The following is a 13,314-nucleotide window of genomic DNA, read 5'->3' as shown; positions in this document are numbered from 1 at the left end:
TGCTGTGACAAACTGCTAAATTAAAATTCCCACATATTTACCTCTCTACTGGGTCTCTGAGCATGACAATGATTTTAGCGTTGGGCTGAACTGCGTGGATGAAGTCCTGGGCCAGGAAAGGAGGCTCCCCATCTGCCCGGTAGTTATAGAGATAGCTCCAGGCTTGGTTGTCCCACATTGTGGATGCGCTTGCTTCACCTGTCAATCAAACATATTTGTGATACCCATTATGTGATTACACTTGACACTGCATATAAGACAACAGTGGTAGCCTCTCATAATTCCTAAATAACACTGGACCTTATGGTGGCTTTAGCAACAACATTCTACTTCAAAACCTTGCCCTTAAATGTCAGTTTTGAGTGTTGGCATTATCATGCTGGTTAGTGCAGAGCCAATTAAGAGGGTATGGAGTGAATAATGGAGTGAGAGAACTGATAATGGAGGAAGGAGAAACACAGTCTTCTGTTGTTAATAAGTGTCGAAGGTCCTAGACTGGCTGTGAATACTGAATGAGGTTTGTAATCACACAACATCCCAAGATGGCGTAGCAGTAGGTCGTCCTGTCCTGTCGTGTCCCTGTATATATCGTTTATTTTTCGTTTTTTACATATTTTCTCCACATATCTCTTTGAAAACATTTTGCTAAACCCTAAGCTTCCAAATACTCTCCTGCAACCCGACTCACCCAATGTAGCTATTTTTCCTAAAGTATTTATATTTACTTCGGGACCCCTCAACTGAAGCTAGCCAGCTAACCAGTGGGTATGCTAGCGGTCTCCAGCTAACCGGTCATCAGCTAACCTGTAGTTCGGAAAGCTCTCGCCTGTTCGTACAACGCGACTTTAACCAGAGCACAACGGACCTATTTATTTTTCATCCCCGGATTCCCACCGCAAACGGAACATCTTTCAGCTGGATTTTTCAGCAACTAGCTATCTAGCTAAACCGCAACCTCGGATTACTCCTGGCTAGCGTCTCCACCCACTTAGCTTGAAGCTAGCCCGGCCGTAGCACCTGTGCTACCACCGTAGCATACTCCTGAGCTACAATACCCGGGCCCACGACCGGTCTACCGATGTCATCGCATGAAGAGGAATCAGACTCACCCCATCGCGACGTCCCCCAAAGGCTAACTCTCTAGCCCTCGCTATCTCCCTGCTTGCTAATTCGGCCTGCTAACTGCTAGCTTGTCCAGCTCCGGCCCGCTAACTGCTACCTTGTCTAGCCCGGGCCTACAAACTGTTAGCTTGTTAGCACAGGCCTGCTAACCGCCTGAATCGCCGCGTCTCAAACGCTCACCGGACCCATATTTACTTTCTCTCTCTTTTGACTTTTAATTTGTTTATACCTTCCGGAAACCTGCCTCACCCAATGTGATACGGAATCGCTATTATTTTTTATTTATTTTTAGAACACACTCAAGAACCTCCAGAAGCTAACCAGCTAACTAGCTACAAGCTATTTAGTCATTGTTAGTTTTTTAAAACCTGGATAACACTCGCCAGGCCAGCTTCCCTGCCCCATCCACCGCTGCCCCCTGGACACTGATCTCTTGGCTACATAGCTGATGCACGCTGGACTGTCCATTAATCACGGTACTCCATTCTGCTTGTTTGTTCTATCGGTTGGCCCCGTTGCCTAGTCTACGCCATTTTACCTGCTGTTGTTGTGCTAGCTGATTAGCTGTTGTCTCACCTACTGTTTTAGCTAGCTTTCCCAATTCAACACCTGTGATTACTGTATGCCTCGCTGTATGTCTCTCTCAAATGTCAATATGCCTTGTATACTGTTGTTCAGGTTAGTTATCATTGTTTTAGTTCACAAGGGAGCCCCTAGTTCCACTCTTCACACCCCTGATAACTCCTTTGATCCACCTCCCACACATGCGGTGACCTCACCCATTACTACCAGCATGTCCAGAGATACAACCTCCCTCATCATCACCCAGTGCCTGGGCTTACCTCCGCTGTACCCGCACCCCACCATACCCATGTCTGCGCATTATGCCCTGAATATATTCTACCATGCCCAGAAACCTGCTCCTCTTATTCTCTGTCCCCAACGCTCTAGGCGACCAGTTTTGATAGCCTTTAGCCGCACCCTCATACTACTCCTTCTCTGTTCCGCGGGTGATGTGGAGGTAAACCCAGGCCCTGCATGTCCCCAGGCACCGTCATTTGTTGACTTCTGTGATCGAAAAAGCCTTGGTTTCATGCATGTCAACATCAGAAGCCTCCTCCCTAAGTTTGTTTTACTCACTGCTTTAGCACACTCTGCTAACCCTGATGTCCTTGCTGTGTCTGAATCCTGGCTCAGGAAGGCCACCAAAAATTCAGAGATTTCCATACCCAACTATAACATCTTCCGTCAAGATAGAACTGCCAAAGGGGGCGGAGTTGCAGTTTACTGCAGAGATAGCCTGCAAAGTAATGTCATACTTTCCAGGTCCATACCCAAACAGTTCGAACTACTAATTTTGAAAATTACTCTCTCCAGAAATAAGTCTCTCACGGTTGCCGCCTGCTACCGACCCCCCTCAGCTCCCAGCTGTGCCCTGGACACCATTTGTGAATTGATCGCCCCCCATCTAGCTTCAGAGTTTGTTCTGTTAGGTGACCTAAACTGGGATATGCTTAACACCTCGCCAGTCCTACAATCTAAGCTAGATGCCCTCAATCTCACACAAATCATCAAGGAACCCACCAGGTACAACCCTAACTCTGTAAACAAGGGCACCCTCATAGACGTCATCCTGACCAACTGGCCCTCCAAATACACCTCCGCTGTCTTCAACCAGGATCTCAGCGATCACTGCCTCATTGCCTGTATCCGCTACGGAGCCGCAGTCAAACGACCACCCCTCATCACTGTCAAACGCTCCCTAAAACACTTCTGTGAGCAGGCCTTCCTAATCAACCTGGCCCGGGTATCCTGGAAGGATATTGACCTCATCCCGTCAGTTGAGGATGCCTGGTCATTCTTTAAAAGTAACTTCCTCACCATTTTAGATAAGCATGCTCCGTTCACAAAATGCAGAACTAAGAACAGATACAGCCCTTGGTTCACCCCAGACCTGACTGCCCTCGACCAGGACAAAAACATCCTGTGGCGGACTGCAATAGCATCGAATAGTCCCCGTGATATGCAACTGTTCAGGGAAGTCCGGAACCAATACACGCAGTCAGTCAGGAAAGCTAAGGCCAGCTTCTTCAGGCAGAAGTTTGCATCCTGTAACTCCAACTCCAAAAAGTTCTGGGACACCATGAAGTCCATGGAGAACAAGAGCACCTCCTCCCAGCTGCCCACTGCACTGAGGCTAGGTAACACGGTCACCACTGATAAATCCATGATTATCGAAAACTTCAATAAGCATTTCTCAACGGCTGGCCATGCCTTCCGCCTGGCTACTTCAACCTCGGCCTACAGCTCCGCCCCCCCCGCAGCTCCTCGCCCAAGCCTCTCCAGGTTCTCCTTTAACCAAATCCAGATAGCAGATGTTCTGAAAGAGCTGCAAAACCTGGACCCATACAAATCAGCTGGGCTTGACAATCTGGACCCTCTATTTCTGAAACTATCTGCCACCATTGTCGCAACCCCTATTACCAGCCTGTTCAACCTCTCTTTCATATCGTCTGAGATCCCCAAGGATTGGAAAGCTGCCGCAGTCATCCCCCTCTTCAAAGGGGGAGACACCCTGGACCCAAACTGTTACAGACCTGTATCCATCCTGCCCTGCCTATCTAAGGTCTTCGAAAGCCAAGTCAACAAACAGGTCACTGACCATCTCGAATCCCACCGCACCTTCTCCGCTGTGCAATCTGGTTTCCGAGCCGGTCATGGGTGCACCTCAGCCACACTCAAGGTACTCAACGATATCATAACCGCCATCGATAAAAGACAGTACTGTGCAGCCGTCTTCATCGACCTTGCCAAGGCTTTCGACTCTGTCAATCACCATATTCTTATCGGCAGACTCAGGAGCCTCGGTTTTTCGGATGACTGCCTTGCCTGGTTCACCAATTACTTTGCAGACAGAGTTCAGTGCGTCAAATCGGAGGGCATGCTGTCTGGTCCTCTGGCAGTCTCTATGGGGGTGCCACAGGGTTCAATTCTCGGGCCGACTCTTTTCTCTGTGTATATCAATGATGTTGCTCTTGCTGCGGGCGATTCCCTGATCCACCTCTATGCAGACGACACCATTCTATATACCTTCGGCCCATCTTTGGACACTGTGCTATCTAACCTCCAAACAAGCTTCAATGCCATACAACACTCCTTCCGTGGCCTCCAACTGCTCTTAAACGCTAGTAAAACCAAATGCATGCTTTTCAACCGGTCGCTGCCTGCACCCGCATGCCCGACTAGCATCACCACCCTGGATGGTTCCGACCTAGAATATGTGGACGTCTATAAGTACCTAGGTGTCTGGCTAGACTGTAAACTCTCCTTCCAGACTCATATCAAACATCTCCAATCGATAATCAAATCAAGAGTCGGCTTTCTATTCCGCAACAAAGCCTCCTTCACTCACGCCGCCAAGCTTACCCTAGTAAAACTGACTATCCTACCGATCCTCGACTTCGGCGATGTCATCTACAAAATGGCTTCCAACACTCTACTCAGCAAACTGGATGCAGTCTATCACAGTGCCATCCGTTTCATCACTAAAGCACCTTATACCACCCACCACTGCGACTTGTATGCTCTAGTTGGCTGGCCCTCACTACATATTCGTCGCCAGACCCACTGGCTCCAGGTCATCTACAAGTCCATGCTAGGTAAAGCTCCGCCTTATCTCAGCTCACTGGTCACGATGGCAACACCCATCCGTAGCACGCGCTCCAGCAGGTGTATCTCACTGATCATCCCTAAAGCCAACACCTCATTTGGCCGCCTTTCGTTCCAGTACTCTGCTGCCTGTGACTGGAACAAATTGCAAAAATCGCTGAAGTTGGAGACTTTTATCTCCCTCACCAACTTCAAACATCAGCTATCTGAGCAGCTAACCGATCGCTGCAGCTGTACATAGTCTATTGGTAAATAGCCCACCCTTTTTCACCTACCTCATCCCCATACTATTTTTATTTATTTACTTTTCTGCTCTTTTGCACACCAATATCTCTACCTGTACATGACCATGTGATCATTCATCACTCCAGTGTTAATCTGCAAAATTGTAATTATTTGCCTACCTCCTCATGCCTTTTGCACACATTGTATATAGACTCCCCCTTTGGTTTCTACTGTGTTATTGACTTGTTAATGGTTTACTCCATGTGTAACTCTTTGTTGTCTGCTCACACTGCTATGCTTTATCTTGGCCAGGTCGCAGTTGCAAATGAGAACTTGTTCTCAACTAGCCTACCTGGTTAAATAAAGGTGAAATAAAAATAAATTAAAAAAAACATCTTTCTCTCTCTCTCACACACACACTTTGATGAAAGCAGTACATCCCAAGAGTTTATAAAGATTTTAAAACTTGACCTAATTTTATTATAATTCAATATGTATCCAGTAGATATAAATGACCTACAATGACCTGTTGGTTACCTGTAATAATGTGTCGCTGGCTGTGGTCTACAGAGGTATTCCCCAGTATTCCCTCCTGGATGTGGTAGGCAGCCAGTTCAAACAGGTCCAGGTAATCCTCCACAGGGAAGCGTTCTAGGAGGCCATCTTTAAGATGGATGATACCTGCAAGGGAGAGCAACACCATGGTCAATGACGTCATCATTCAAATGTCACTATCGTCTACTCCATCTATGATCTATCATAGACCTTCTCAAAAGCAAAAGGTGATCAAAGTCTGAGAGGAAGTTCTGTCCATATTTTCACACTTGTCAGAGCTCAAAGAAGATCAAGACTTCTTACTAGACGGCCCCCAGGAGACCTGATGTAGATGTCCTTCTCATTCAATTGTCAGCACAAAGATCAACATCCCAAACCATTTCCCCCTGCTGCTTTGAACTCCCACAAACCCACTTGGCGATGGAGCCTGAAATCAATGCGCTCTGCATGATCAAAAGTATAGCTCTCCTTAGAGTGTGATCTGACACCTACACTGCCTCTCGGACTCTTAAACATCTTTTCAATTAGATGAATTACAACAGACACTAGTTTGGATGGCTGGACCTGGTCTCATCCATCCCCCACACACTACAGTAGAGGTTCAGAGCAACACTTACTCACTCTGTACAAATCTTTGAAAAATAACTGTAAGGACAATTATAAGCAGATGATTATCATAAAAGAGACAACACTTTGGGTTTTCATTCAGTTATATTGTTACTAGTGTGCAAAGTGTAGAATGTAGGTACATCAATTAGGAAAAGAAGCACACAGTATTACCTCAAAATAGATATAATATGAATATAAATGGGAAGAAGTTATTCCACACATCACTGGTGGTTCCCCCTAGAAATGTATTTTGGCTGGTGAAAAGGCTGAAGCCAATGTAAAAGTTTTCCATCCAAATCAATGGAAGCCAAGTTCTCTGGGCAGCTCTACCAAAGTACAGACGGGGACTAGTGCTTACCAAACCTTTTCCTTGTCCACCAGTGGGGCTCTTTCATAGTGGTGAACTTGACCTCCGGGTGTAGCAGCAGTCGGTGAAACAGGTCCGTTGTGCCACATTTGGGCTGGCCAATGATGTAGAAGTATGGCAGACAGCGCAGGCGGTATTGCTTGTCGTCGTCACTGTGGTACAAGTGTTCCTGGAAATGTTTCCTTAGGTAGTCACAGACAGTCCGGAAACTCTTAGAGCGAACTGCATACAAGTTTTTCCTGTAAGGATCCACTTTGGTTTTCCCAGAGAGCTCCTCATACCAGCATGGACTCTTGATATTGGGCAGGAACTGACGAGGAATAACGGAAAACAACTGGGAAGGACAAAACAGAGAAATTGTAAAAATACTTGTCAAACACTTCTAGAAAATTGTAATGATGCTATTATCTTATTTGCTATTATAAATGCTTGAAAGGATTTGTCCTGAGACAAAACGGCACACATACTCTGCTCATACTCACATGAGAGTCCGTATTGACAACGTCCTTCAGAAGAGGCAGCTTCCTTGGGCTGAACTCAAGCTTAGATGTAATGCACTTCACCAGGAGCTTAATGTTGGCGTAGTCCTTGGTAGAAGACAGGTTATGGGGGAGGGTGCTGCTTGGGTTGACTATAGTCCTGAGGTGGAACGGTGACAGGGTCATCATCAGACCCTTTTTATCCCAGGTTAAAATGTAAGACGCCATGATGAGGAAGGTCAACGTCAATCCTAGCAGGAAGCTGATAACCTTGACCTTTCTGACACTCCTCAGGGGCCCCAATGACCATAGAGGAACCCGCCTCAACTCTAGGACACTGGGCAGGCCTCTGCGGCTGTTATCCCCATCGTCCAAACAGGGCATTGTGCGTCTCTTCCTGTAGTTCTCAACTTACATAGGGCAGGGTGGGCCATATGTGTAGTCCATTTGAGGAATGGAACCATGTTTGTAGTCTGCACGAGACATGCTGTAGACCTGATGGAACAGAGCTGTGTGGAGGGGGATGGGTGATGTCAGAGGGGAGGGACTTCGAGGCACATCTGCCGTCAAGGCACATCTATAATGGGATGGCGGTGTGTGGAGGAGCAGTGGAGGGTTCATCCAGCATGACTGCTCCAAATGTTGCTGTAGGCACACCAGGTACTGTAACACCACATACGGTGCTTAAAACAGAGGAAACGTTTGGACACGACTATTCTCAATTAATCTGTGATTCGTTTTTCCCCTTCAACGGTGTAGTGTTTTGAGGGGCCCTGGACTGTGTTAGACAGCTCACAGCTGTTTCCTGACCAGGTGCTAAGTATTATTCCAGGATGAGGGTTCAGTTAGGGGCGATCGAACATGAGACATCTCAGATGAATTCTTCTTCCTCCACTAGCAAGGGTGACTTCAGCCCAATTACTCATGACAACCTCACAGGCAGCTCATAGCAGAGAGAGTGTGAGTCCTTGTCGGATAACGCTCCCCTGCTTTAGGGAGAAGGATAATACAGTGGGTACAAAAGCTTATAATGTGAGAGCATAATGGTAAGTCTGCACCTTCATCCTCTGCGTTTAGGGCTAATCAAAGGAGAAGACAGTTTCATCACTGTCGGCTAAAATAAACTTTAAATTTTAGAACACGCCAGATCTCTATCCTACATGGAAATACGAGGTTGATCCATGAAAGTGTTATGTTTTTGGACATTAAAGGTTCTCGTGACACCAAAAGTGTACTGTATTGATACAGGTGGACGAGCAGTGCGGCAGAGAGAGAAAGCGAGTATTATTTCTGGACCTGTGTGTTGAAGAATTCCAGACACAGGACCGACCAAATGTTTCAAACTCTTCCATCACACTTCCTGGAGCCATAATTCATCCTGCTTTCTTTTCTTCCAGAGTTTACACACGTTAACAATTACTCTGGATGTTGAAATGAAACCCCCGCCCAGATACAGTGAATTACACTTGGTACATTCAATGAATTCAGTGTTATTTCTCATTGCATAAATGTTGTTCTATTCACTCTTGGGCCTTATTAAACAGAGACCACTAAACACTTCAGTGAATTTAAATAATCACATATTATATTTCTATCACTGGCTGTCAAAAACTGTGGGTTACACTTTACTTGAGCCATGTTCCATACAACCTTTAGCGTACAGAAATTACAAAACACATTTAGTTGAAAGACACATTCAATGTATAATTTGATACAGTATATGCCATTTAGAATATGCTTTTATCCAAAGCGACTTAAAGCCATGCACGCATACATTTTTTACATACGAGTGGTCACAGGAATCAAACCCACTATCCTGGCACTGCAAGTGCCATGGTCTACCAACTGAGCTATGCATCATTATGTAGTATAAAGGTTTGTATCCTACTTACAAGGTCTCAGCTGAACGTGTTCTTCTCCTGGTCGTGATCTTGGTGTTGCTGACGGAGAGGGTCTCCTGTCCTCTCTCTGTAAAACCCATGGAAAGTTATTGTCTGCCAGAGCCAGCATCAAACATCTGGATTGTAGGCTTGATTTCTGTAGAGAGACAAGAAGAGGATGGAGATGTGCAGGACAGAGAGATGAGGATAGACAATATGAAGGAAAGAGTAAAGACAAGGTACGAAGGAGAGAGGGCAAGTTCACCATTAAAGCCCATATAGAAGCATCTGTGACGGAACTTGCGTGGGAAACTGACAGGGGCTGAGGAGGACGGGGCTGAGGAGGTTGTGAGGGGAGGTGGGAGTCAGAACTGAAAAAATATATATAGAAGAATATCTATTTTAGATCATTTTTAAAATATTGCAGCTTTAAGACATTTTAAATACATTCCAACATATATTACAGAATGTAGTTCAAATCTATTAAAAAAATGTAAAATTTTTATAAAAAAAAAAAAAAAATGTATTTACAGTATTTCAAAAAATATATACAGTATCAGTCAAACATTTGGACACACCTACTCATTCAAGAGTTTCTTTATTTTGACTATTTTCTACATTGTAGGACAATAGTGAAGACCTCAAAATGATGAAATAACATGTATGGCATCATGTAGTAACCACAAAAGTGCTAAATCAAAATATATTTTATATTTGACATTCTTCAAATAGCCACCCTTTGCCTTGATGACAGCTTTGCACACTCTTGGAGCATTGTATGATTTATAGTTTTTGTTTAAATCCATAAAAACAAAAATCTAACAATATAAAAAAATATTTAAAAAAAACATTCATGCAGGTATTTTTATTGCCATATTATCAGTAGCCAATTTGCAATTCTACATATTGATTGTTGCTAATGACCTTTATATGAGAAGTGTTTATCACATGCTACCTTAGTGACTGTAGAGTTTCTTTAACTTTCCAGTCTGCTCTCTGCTCTAGCACAGTAGCTATGCCATTAGATAAGATATGTAGGCAGGAACTAGAGAGAGCTATGCCTTAATCCCCTTAGGCCTTACATGTCTCTTTCTTTCACATGGTTATTTCTTATGGCATGTAAATATCCCTGTGTTTCATACTATATTATAGCAATCATTTGTAGGTATAATATCATGTCTTATCTTTGTATATTATTACTATGGAATATATTACTCTGCATTGCTCTGCATGGCTCCTAATGATTGTTTACTCTGCCTTTGTTAGAACCACAATCACATAAAACACATTCAAATGGAAACAGCTGTGTGTGTGTGTGTGTGTGTGTGTGTGTGTGTGTGTGTGTGTTGGGCCTCACTGTCACGTTCTAACCGAACAGCACAACAGTGGATAAAACCAATCAGTATTAAGTGGGTGAGTGCATATCCAGCCAACCACTCAGACGAGCTCCAGCTAGACGTATTTACATGGTCCTTCGCGTCGCCAGATTCTGTCCTGCTATATTTGAGATGTTGAGGTGCCCCAAAGAGGAGTCTTGCCAAGAGACGCCTGTCAGCACCCACTTCAGCCCACAGCGCCACACAAAGCCGTCGCGTCACTGAAGAATATGGCGCAAGTTCTGGTTAGCAACTAAGTTGCCGGTGTTTATTTTTAGGAAATGTAACCAAAAATATAGTATTTTTAGCTGTTTGAAGCTGATGTACAAAACCAAAAGTAAAAGACGCAAAAACAAAACTAAAGAACAGGAAGCATGCACATATGGCACATAAAACAGATCTACCGCGTCTTCGACTTGCTTTCAATGAGAATGACAGCTCTATAACACATATTTCTATAAAATTACATATTGACGCTTTAATGAACCTATTGCATCGTTACATTTACTATTATGAGTATCAAATTAAATCAATGCACCGAATACAACAGGTGTAGACCTTAACGCTTACTTTCAAGACCTTAACCAACAATGCAGTTAAGAAAATATTGACTAAATAAACTAAAGTTTGTTTTAAGTTACACAATAAAATAACAATAATGAGGCTATATACATGGGGTACCGGTACCAAGTCAATGTGCGGGGGTACAGGTTAGTCGAGGTAAACTGTATATGTAGGTAGGGGTAAAGTGACTATGCATAGATAATAAACAGCGAGTAGCAGCAATGTAAAAACAAAGGAGTATGAGGTGCATGTTACTATTACTGGAAGAGAGTGTGTTATATGCCAGCTAAAGTTAGAAGATTCTAGACCTCTGGAGCGCTTCCGCATGCACATTTGATTTATCTGATAAGCTCTCTAGCTGGCGAGAGGTTCTAGGAGTTTCAGAGACCATCCTCCATGCTCCAGCATGCACAGTAAGATTCATGACTCCGGCACCAGACTCCGATAAGATCTCCACCAGTCAGCAGAGAGGACCATAAATCTAGCCTTGTCTAAGTAATTAGTTCTCTCTCTGAGATATGTTTATAAATATACTGCTGTAAATGTGTATGCTGTTATGTGAATATCCCTGTATAGATGCTACGCCATTCTTTCCTGAGTATATATTCCCGTTGCATAGCTTACAACATTGTTTGTTATTGCCTTTCAGAACCACAAGTCGATTTCTAAATCACTGAAGAGAGTGTGTTTATGTGTTAATACTACATGTGGTGGTAATGAAGATAAATAAAACTGGACACATCTGCCTTGTAGTGAGTCAGAACCTTAACAAATCAGCATTAAGTACTTGCGGGTGAGGGCATTCACAGCTAGTCGAGGCTCTGGCTGAGGTGGGTGCAGACCTTGTGGTAGACTGTGCACTCTGCAGTTGTCTTCACCTGCTGGGGAGCTAAGGCCGCTCCGGGGAGCAGAAGCAAACCTGATGCTCCCTTGCCTCTGGCTGGGGGTGACTAGAGGGATGACTAGAGGGAAAGTGGCTAGACCACCACGGGGGGCAGTGCGGAGCGATGTAGGCTCTAGCCAGGGGGGCCTAGAGCAGGATTTCTTCAACTCGGTCTTGTTGGTCCCCCCCCCCCCAGGTGCATGTTTTGGGTTTTGCCCTAGCACTACACAGCTGATTCAAATAACCAACTCATCATCAAGCGTTGATTATTTGAATCACCTGTTGTAATGCTAGGGGAAAAAATCTAAACGTGCTGCCAAGAGTGGGGGCCAGGGCCGAGTTTGAGAAACCCTGGCCTACAGAAGTGACGGTCATGAGAGAGGAGGCGGTATTGACGTGTCCGTATCAAGAGTGTTATTCTGCAGTTCACCACCACACAGTTGAACATACACACAAGATCACTTCTGATACAGCCAACTGCTCAGACGGCTCCAGCTCCCCGTTTTTAGACTACCAGAAGAAGGTTATCATTAGCATCATCGCTAACAGCTGCACAAAGTGTAGACATACGCTCGCGCCACACATACATCGCCTTCGGAAAGTATTCAGACCCCTTGACATTCCTCATTTTGTTACATTACAGCCTTATTCTAGAATTGAGTCAATTGTTTTTCCCCCCTTGTCAACACATAATACCCCATAATGACAAAGCAAAAACAAGTTTGTCGAATATTTTGATAATTTTTAAAAGATAAATATTTGAAATATCACATTTACATAAGTTCAGACCTTTTACTCAGTACTTTGTTGAAGCACCTTTGGCAGCGATTACAGCATTGAGTCTTCTTGGGTACAACGCTACAAGCGGGGCGGCAGGTAGCCTAGTGGTTAGAGCGTTGTACTAGTAACCAAAAGGTAACACGATCGAATCCCCAAGCTGAAAGGTAAAACTCTGTCGTTCTGCCCCTGAACAAGGCAGTTAACCCACTGTTCCTAGGCCGTCATTGAAAATAAGAATTTGTTCTTAACAGACTTGGCTAGGAAAATAAAGGTTAAAAAAAAGAAGCTTGGCACATCAATATTTGGAGAGTTTTTCCCATTCTTCTCTGCAGATCTTCTGAAGATCTGTCTGGTTGGATGGGGAGCGTCGCTGCACAGCTATTTTCAGGTCTCTCCAGAGATGTTCGATTGGGTTCAAGTCCGGGCTCTGGCTGGGCCACTCAAGAACATACAGAGACTTGTCCCGAAGCCATTCCTGTGTTGTCTTGGCTGTGCACTTAGTGTCGTTGTCCTGTTGGAAGGTGAACCTTCATCCCAGTCTGAGGTCCTGAGCGCTATGGAGCAGGTTATCATCAAGGATCTCTTTGTACTTTGTTCCGTTCATCTTTCCCTCGATCCTGACTAGTCTCCCAATCCCTGCCACTGAAAACATCCCCACAGCATGATGCTGCCACCACCATGCTTCAGCGAAGGGATACTGCCAGGTTTCCTCCAGATGTGATGCTTGGAATTCAGGCAAAATAGTTCAATCTTGGTTTCATCAGACCAGAGAATCTTGTTTCTCATGGTCTGAGAGTCTTTAGGT

General features: G+C 44.6%; 1 protein-coding gene across 21 annotated transcripts in view; it reads right to left on the bottom strand.

Moving 5' to 3' along the window:
* The window catches only part of LOC109889975 (carbohydrate sulfotransferase 15), a 40,290-nt gene that overhangs the window by 8,791 nt on the left and 18,185 nt on the right, over positions 1 to 13,314 (bottom strand). For 6 of the 21 annotated variants that reach the window (XM_031823593.1, XM_020481873.2, XM_031823601.1 and 3 more), the window contains 6 exons: positions 9,172 to 9,277; positions 8,919 to 9,063; positions 7,030 to 8,015; positions 6,539 to 6,881; positions 5,554 to 5,697; positions 42 to 198 (listed from right to left, as the gene is read on the bottom strand). In XM_031823593.1, the coding sequence (XP_031679453.1) occupies positions 42 to 198; positions 5,554 to 5,697; positions 6,539 to 6,881; positions 7,030 to 7,410 (1,025 nt within the window). In that variant the 5' untranslated portion in view covers positions 7,411 to 8,015; positions 8,919 to 9,063; positions 9,172 to 9,277. The remainder of the gene's footprint in view (positions 1 to 41; positions 199 to 5,553; positions 5,698 to 6,538; positions 6,882 to 7,029; positions 8,016 to 8,918; positions 9,064 to 9,171; positions 9,278 to 13,314) is intronic. The other 15 variants (XM_031823596.1, XM_031823598.1, XM_031823605.1 and 12 more) reach the window with 5 other exon arrangements.

Source organism: Oncorhynchus kisutch, linkage group LG4, assembly GCF_002021735.2.
Source record: "Oncorhynchus kisutch isolate 150728-3 linkage group LG4, Okis_V2, whole genome shotgun sequence".
Lineage (NCBI taxonomy): Eukaryota > Metazoa > Chordata > Actinopteri > Salmoniformes > Salmonidae > Oncorhynchus > Oncorhynchus kisutch.
This window is presented reverse-complemented; position numbering and strand designations above follow the sequence as displayed.